General features: G+C 45.0%; 1 protein-coding gene across 1 annotated transcript; it reads right to left on the bottom strand.

Annotated features, from left to right (window-relative positions):
- Positions 1-8,420, bottom strand: Nlrp4 (NLR family pyrin domain containing 4). Its single transcript, XM_051162323.1, is given in 4 exon segments — positions 1-172; positions 610-768; positions 3,010-4,599; positions 8,125-8,420. Coding segments are annotated over 4 exon segments (2,217 nt in total).
- Between the last annotated feature and the right edge of the window lie 222 nt (positions 8,421-8,642).

The raw sequence follows: 8,642 nt of genomic DNA, 5'->3' as shown, positions 1-8,642 counted from the left end.
TTACACCAGCATTTTTATGTTGCACTCGGCCTGGCTCAAGACGTCACACAACATTTTCACACTAGTCTGAATGAGATTTGTGAAGCTGAGGTTCAAGTGTTGCAAATTGTGGCTCTGATTTACCAACAACTCAAACAACAGGTGGTCATCAGATAGGATTATGTTATTTGCCCTGTAGAAAACAAAGAGAGGTATCCATCAGTTTCCACCCAGCCTGACCTCTCGGTCTTTGGCAAGTTCCTGTGTCCCCGTAAGGAGGGCACAAGTCTAAATTCTGTAACACAGCGACACAGCGCACCGCTTCTCAAACTGGATGAATTTTCTCTTCCATGTCGAGCTCTGTAAAATGTTTGCAGGCGAGGCTGGCTGACACACCAGCATCCAGAAAGTGGAGCCCGCCCCCCCCCCCAGCAACGCTCTTGTCATCTTACAATTCATGGACAGCCCTCAGTGAAGGGTGGTCAGCCACAGACATTAGCGGTGCCACGCTGGGGAGATTCTATTTTAGACTGTACAAGCCTTCATTTATGCAGTTAGCTGAGAGATGGTGGGAGGACTAGTCTGTTCACCTCCCTGGTATGACTAAATCAAAGTCAACCTTTAACTTACTCAAGTGCTTGAAGGGTGCAGCCGGGGTACCTCAGGTAACTATACAAGACCACAAAGGCGTGTTTACTGAAATTACTTTCTTTCACTTGGAGTAGCCGGATGTCCTTACTGTTTAAGAACACAGAGCATATACAGTGCCAATTGACGAGTAGCTTTTCCCTATAAAGGAGGAGAAAGGAATACATTTCATTGTTAAAAAGTTAACTCAAGGGGCCGAAGAGATGGCTCAGTGGCTAGGAACATTAGCTGTTCTCACAGAAGACCCGAGTTCAGTTTCCACATGGTGGCTCACCACCATCTGGAACTCCCACTCCGGTGTTATCGGACACCCTCTTCTGGCCACTATGGCCACTGTATGCACACGATGTATACACACGTGTAAGCATTTCACAGCACAGAAATGTAGCAAACAGAGTCCCGGAACAAAGCAAGAGTAGCCGGCTAAGTTCATTTCACGTTTGCAGTTCTTAGCCAGTAACAAGCTCTGTGGGGATGCTGGCTGCTATAGCTGGAGGGTACAGGTGCAGTTAATGCCTACTGGGTAAAAGCCAGAGGAGTCTGAGAATCCCACACGTTGGGGACCAGGCTTGTCCTCTCCCCTCCCAGCTGAAGACCACCCAGATAGCTCGGTGGTGCTGAAGTTGAGAAAACCTGCCTTGCAGACAACCTTGGTAGTTTTAGAATGAAAAAAAAAATGAGGCAGGGTACCACTAAGTTAAAACCTAGAGCAAGGATCTCCTGGCTCAAGCTTTAGATGTGACTATTTACTCAGTATATAATCTTGGACAATATACCTGACGTCTCTGCCTGCTTCCTCACTTCTAACAGGATACTCCAATTTGCCTTAACACTTCTCTCTCTCTCTCTCTCTCTCTCTCTCTCTCTCTCTCTCTCTCTCTCTGTGCCCTACATCATGTGTGTGGAGGTGAAAGGACAACGTGTAGGAAGCAGCTTTCCTTCCATGCGGTCTAAGGTACTGAACTTGGGTCATCAGAGTTGAGGGTGGGCGCCTTTTGTCTGCTGATCCATCTTGCCAGCTCACTTCCTATGGTTTCAGAGTATGAAATGAGTCAGTTTATTGCATGGTTTTGTGTGTACATGCTTGTGAGTGCATGCACAAGTGCATGTGCATGTATTTATGTGCTCGCATGTGGAAGCCATGTCTCTGCCTCCTTAGGGCTGGGATTACAGTCTTTTTTAAAACACTGTGGATCCTGGGGATGAAGTGAGGTGCTTATAATTGTGCAGCAGATGAGCCATTCCCAGATTCCCGTAACATTTAACTTTTAAAAGGCGGTTTGCAGCTGGGAGATCAAGAACGAGTCAGAGTGTGATGTTTATATCTCAGAGGGGCAGAAAACACACGTGACCTAGACCGTCCCTCTCCATTCTCATGGTATGGCGGGTTAATATCATAGCTTGAGGGCACTATACCCAAGAAAAGGAAAGTTCCAAGGATAAATGCCAGGGCTCCTAAAGAGCAACTTAACCTATTCTATTGCTGCAGAAAAATCGGAAGTTCAAGGCCAGCCTTGATTACAGAATAAACAGAAGGCTAAACAAATAAACTGTGTTTCAAAAAATGAGCAGAGGCGGCAGTTCCTCATAAAGTCCTAGCCTAGCATACATGGGGCACTGGGTTCTACCCTCAGGATAGAAAAAAAAGAGCCAAGAGATCATAAATTATACACATTGTTTTGTTGTCTGACTATTTTTTATTGGAGACAGGATCTCACTCTTTAGACAAGACCGATCTGAAACTCACTTTGTATGTAGCCCAGACTACTTTAAATGCTCAGACATCCTCTTGCCTCAGTTTCCTGAGTGCTAGGGTTACATGTGTGGGACCCCATTCTTGGCTCAGTTTGATTACTATTTAATATTTTGGAAGGACAGCACTAGCTGTCCTTCCAAAGGCCCTGAGTTCAATTTCCAGGAACCATATGGTGGCTCACAACCATCTATAATAAGATCTGGTGCCCTCTTCTGGCCTGCAGGCACACATTCAGACAGAATACTGTATAAATAGTGAATAAATAAATCTTAAAAAATAGAATTATATCACTTACCTCATTCTGCACCTGTTGTGCACTCTAAACTCAAGCTGACAGCCTGTGTGTATACACACACACACACACACACACACACACACACACACACACACACACACACATATGTACGTGCATGGACAAATATCTATACACACATGTATAAACACAGATATGTATATCTATACATACACACACAACCTGCTGAGTCTGTTTTTGTTGTTTGTGTGTATGTGTTTTCTAGGCTGGACAACCAGTAAGGGTGAGTTTTGAATCATAAGTCTATATAAATCAACAAAATACACAGAGACAGACTCTGAAAGTGGGACAGAAAGAAAGTGAATGGACTCACAAATCACTTTCTTCTTGTAGTCCAAGCAAGACAATGTGGGTTGAAAAGGACAGTTTCTTCAGCGTAGAACAGTGTTTTAAGCAGTAGGCAGCAACAATAAAATCAGAACAATTCTTAGCCACAAAGTTAAGCTGTTCCACACAGTTCATAGCTTGCACTAAGAAGCCTTCGTCCTCCATCTCAAACAGACAGTAAAACAACTTCATGCCATCTATTTGCTCTTGAAACTCTCTATCACCATGTAACGCTGCCAGGCACTGAGACAGCTGACACTTTATTTCCTGGGACAGCTGGTGGCCAAAAAACGCCTCCAGCTTTTCTTGTTCTGACTCCTGCGAAAGGCCAAAGATGAAACCACCCAAAAAAATCCATTGTGTTTTGACTTTCTTTAGGAACGTAAACATGAGCGTCTCTAAACTTTTAACGTCCTGACAAGGGTGGCCCTCAGGGTTCCTCAGCAGATAAAAGATGGCGGCACAGAACTCCTGGACGTTCGGGTGGAGGAACCTGTAAGAGTTTTCAGATTCCTTGCTCTTTAGAAGTATCCTCATGTCCAGCAGTGTGGGGATGTCAGACCTGACGAGCCCATTTCTCACGAGAGCCTCCTCACTAAACGCAAAGGTGTCAGTCCACACGCCCTCCGCGGCCAGGGAACACAAGCCCCATAACTGTTCTTGGCTTTTCTTACTCGGATAATGGGTGCTTTGGGGAGTGAACAAATTCAGGACATGAGTGGAATACAGGGAGGTGGCACGTCTGCAGGTGGCCACCGGGTCTCTTCCCTTTTCTATTTCGTTCTTCACACAAGTGGCCACCATCCAGCAGAGCAGGAGGACCTGACACAGAGCGAACAGCTGCTCATTTTCTCTCACCGAGCTGAAGGCCTCCTGGGTTCTGCTTTTGTCTTGGAACAAGCTATGGAAATACATCTTAATATAGTTCTCACTGAATCCCGTCATTATTTTTCTGTACGTGCATTCAATCTTGCCCTCCATTTTCTCAAAAGTCTCCGGGGTAGCTGCGACGAAGACAAAGCATTCTGGGAGGAGCTTCCTCTTGAGCAAACTGCTCAGCAGTATATTTACCGGCTGCTTTTCTGACCAGTTGTCACATAGCTCTGACTCCCGTTCCGTCAAATTGCACCTCATCACTTCTAGGCTGTTGATAATAAATAAGAGTCTCTCGGGCTGGGATCATATCTCCACTGTGGGAGCCGAGGGGCTGGGCCACTCTCTTGAGATCAGTTCGGCCAGGCTCACTGTCTCCAACTGGTTCAAGTCCTGACAGCAGAAGTAGAAGATGTAGGAGAATTTGTTCTGAAACACCAGGCCGACTGACCAAGCCAGCATCAGCTTTGTCAACATCCATGTCTTGCCAACCCCCGCCACTCCTTGCAGGAACACCATTTGTGGCTTCCTGCTAGTAGCATCTGACTCAATAAATTCCACAAAATCACAGCCATCCTGGGTTGATTTCTGCATAGAAAACTCTTCAGTTTTGGTGCTGAAATGTCTGGACCAATCATGGGTAAGCTTCTTCTTCAAATGAGCTTGATATACCTTTGGGTGTCCTGAGTCAGTGAGCGCAAGACAAAAAAAAAAAAAAATCGATAACATGTCAAAACCAAGTTATAATTCACCCATACACAATCTGACCACGATATTTTCCTTCACAGACCGTACCCTTAAGATAGATTGAGTTTTTATAATTATGCATGTGTTGCTGGGTTCTCGTGGAAGTCAGAGGCGTTCCATCGCCACCTGGAGCTGAGCCACAGCTGTCCATGAACCGCCCCACGTGGGCACTAGGAGTTGAACTTGGGTCTTCTGTAAGAGCAGGACATGCTCCTAGCCACCGAGTCATTTACTCAGCGCCCTTGGGATATGTATTCCCAGGTGTCTGTAAGCTATAGGCTCAAAGCAATGCTGGTTAGTGTGAGGAGATTTTTCACTGGCCATGGAGCACAACTTGCATTTTTGTGTGTTGGGAATGTTCTACTGTTAAACCATCATGTACTGACTCAGACGCTGGCACTGCAAGTGGGGTTGCCCCTCTCCCCCATTTCAGACCCAGATATGTCTAGGTCAAATGCCTTCTGTGTGTTCTTATCTGCGATGGGCTGAGCCCTAACTCTGTAGCCAGAGGGTAAGAGAATAAAAGAGCTCAAGAGCCAAAATGCCATGCCCTTGAGCACAGCTAAAACATGAACCATTTCTCACAGATTCTATGACCTTTTATCTCCCCCGATATAAAAGTGCCTGCAGTGGGGAAAGAAGCATGAACTGGAGCTGTGGGAAAATCAGCCACAGAGGAGAGAGACAGCTCAGCTGGGAGCCCCAGCTGACTCCACCCCCCCCCCCCTTGCTGGTCCCTCCTGGATGCTGTGAGAGTACATGTGATGACGTCAGGAGAGCTTGATTTGACAATGTAACCTTCCGACCATTGTTTGCTCTTTCAATTGGGAACATTACCCGAGAGTGTGCATTCTGCTCTGCTTGGGAACTCCAGGTGTCTGCTGCCTTAGGTTAGAAAGTCACCCCCAGTCAATCCCTATTGGCTGTTTTGAGTTCCCAATTTGATGATTTTTTAAAAAAATATCATTTGCCTCTCTGCCTGCCTATCTCTTTCTCTCTACCTACCTACCTACCTATCATTTATCTCTATGATCTTCTATTTATTATTTTACTTTAACTTGTTATGTAGTTAATACATATTAATATATATTATATATATATGATATATTTATTCAAAAGCAAAAGCATAGCTATCATAGATAATTCTCCATACCATATAAAACCCTGTGCTGTGCAGGGCTGCTCCACGAGGAAAGCAGAAAGACCAACTGGGTGTGGCACACTGCATGGCCCTGCCCCCTCCAAACACAAACATGAATGTCTGTCAACCCCTGCCACATACACAGATGCACACGCCTAAGAGAGAGTAATTACATGGTTGCCATGACAGCACACAACCATAAACAAACAAACAAAAAACCAACTGTATCACATTATAATGAAAAGAGATACTATCACACTGACATTAAAAATATGGAATAATGGGGCTGGAGAGATGGCTCAGCAGGTAAGAGCACTGGTTACTCTTGAAGAAGACCTGAGAATGGTTTCCAACACACCCACACACATCAGGTGGCTCACAACAGCCTATGACCCAGCTCCAAAGGGTCTGGCCTCTGCAGGCACTGCACTCACATGCAGATCCCACACACAGCCATGTACACATGTAATTTTAAAAATATACCTTAAAATGTTCAACATATACCATATCTCATATATACACATATATGTTATATGTATGTATGTGTGTGTATATATATATATATATATATATATATATATATATGAGAAAAAGGAGGAGGTATTTAGGGGTCCAGAGGCAACTAGTGGGAGGGAAAAGAGAACAGAGAGTCACCGTGGGGAAATACTGTAAACAAAGCACGATGATACATAAACAACACACGCGTACGCACTTTATACTGAAACACTTTGCAGGCCAAGGACAACAGTTAATTTTAAAAATATGCTCAATAAAAGTAAAAGGTAGATTGGGCAATCGTGGAGACCGATAGAAAACCCAGACAAACTGCAGATGTAAAATGTCTTAGCTAAACATAAGAATCAACAGCCGTGGGCTGGTGAGATGTCTCAGGTGCATTTGCCATCAAGCCTGATGACCTCAGTTTGGTCCCTGAGACCAATGACAGAAACAAAATTAACTGTCCAAAGTTGTCCTCTGACCTCCACTTGTGCACCATGTTGTGCAAATGTGTATTTGTGTATACACAATTAATGTAAAAGAATGTCAGAAAGAAGCCAACAGGTGGGTTTGTTATTGATCAGAAGCAGCTGAACAGGGAATGGAAGGCCTACCTAAGGACAGCTCAAAAGGAAAGGCAGCCTAATGCACAGACAGAAAGATAGAAGTACACACAAGCCATTGTATGAAGATCCCACAAGTGGGGGTGGGTGAGGGGAAGGCTCAGTGCTTCAGAAGAGCTGGTTCAGTTCCAAGTGTGCACAGTCTGCAGGTCAAATACCAGAAGACCTGATGTCCTCTTCTGCCCTCCAAGGGCACTGTCCACACATGGTGCACATGCATGCATGCAGGCACTCTCACATACACACAACACACTTTCTAACTGTTCATGTGTTATTTCATCATAAATTAGAGATTTAATAATGTGCAGCTGGAATCCCAGAAGGTGGAATAAAAAGGGCAGCAGCACAGAGACAACTTTTGAACAAATAAAGGATAAGGAGGAAGGAATGTTTTCTAGGCACAGATCAGAGATTACCAGCGAATCCCAAGCAAAATAAACTTAGGAAAAAAAAAAAAAAACCAATGTCTAGGCTTCTCATAGTAAGACAACGGCACCTCCAAGACAAAGACATGAATTGAACCTTAAAGCATCCATGATCTCTTATACCAGGACAAATAAACGTGTGACTCTTAAGTTCATAGTGTTCATGAAATATGGCCTTTCTGTTGTAAGGAGAAGGCATAGGATCCCTTGAAACTGGAGGTACAGATGCTTGTTAACCACCGTGTAGGTTCTGGACACTGATCCCAGGTTCTCTGTAAGATCAGGCGTTCTTAACCACTGGGCCATCTCTCCAGTGCCTCTATCTCATTTTTTTTGAGACAATGTTTCTCAGGTGGCTTAGAAAAGCTGAGTAGCCACCTTGCTACCATGTCTGACTTCTATGTGGTTGCTGAGGTCCGAAGTCAGACTCTCATGTTTACATAGCAAGCCCTTTACAGACGGGGCTGTCTCCCTAGACCCCGTATGTATAATCTATAGCAGGTGTTTTCTGTTGCTGCTGCCTAAACCCACAGAGCTACCACTTCCCTCTTAGAGTTAAGTCTCCAGTTTAGACGTGAGGGGGAAATGACTCATGTTATCGGGAGAAGTTTAACAATCTAGGTCAGGGCATGATACCCTCCTACATTTGACCACACAGACTGGAGCTACCATGTGCACGTGAAGCTGCCTCCTTCCTCCAGGAGAACAGTGTCCCGCGGCACCCGCTGGCCCTATGGTAGATGGGCAAGAGGAAGAGCTATCAAAACGATGGCAGGGTCCTCACTCGCTATAAAGAAGCTTTGGCCAACTCACCAGCAATCTCCCTTGCTGCCTTCTCACTGAGGTCCTTCCTGTTCATCTTCTGGAAGATTTGGAAGGTCACCTCCCAGGCTTGCTTCTCCTTATAATGTTTCACCAGTAAGTTGGCAAGCTCTTCCCGAGACGCCTTCTTTACTTTGGTCCAAGAAATCTGTTTCAGATCCAACTGCAGAATCTCCTGTTTGAGGAACTCCTTAAACTTCACGAACTCCTTCTTGTTTAGCTCTTCCAAGTACCACATGAGACCAAAATCAGAAAAGAAAGATGCCATCCTGACCTGAGGAAGATAAGACATGTCTTTAGAGAGATGAGTACCGGGAGCAGAATCAGACAGGACCACACCTTTAATCTCAGCATGCAGGGAGGCAGAGGCAGGTGGATTGCTGTGATTTTTTTTTTTGGTTTTTTTCAAGACAGGGTTTCTCTGCGTAGCCTTGGCTGTCCTAGACTCGCTTTGTAGACCAGGCTGGCCTCGAACTCACAGAGATCCGCC

This window comes from Acomys russatus, chromosome 19 (assembly GCF_903995435.1).
Source record: "Acomys russatus chromosome 19, mAcoRus1.1, whole genome shotgun sequence".
Lineage (NCBI taxonomy): Eukaryota > Metazoa > Chordata > Mammalia > Rodentia > Muridae > Acomys > Acomys russatus.
The sequence above is the reverse complement of the archived record's forward strand: the minus strand, read 5'-3'. Positions and strand labels throughout refer to the sequence as shown.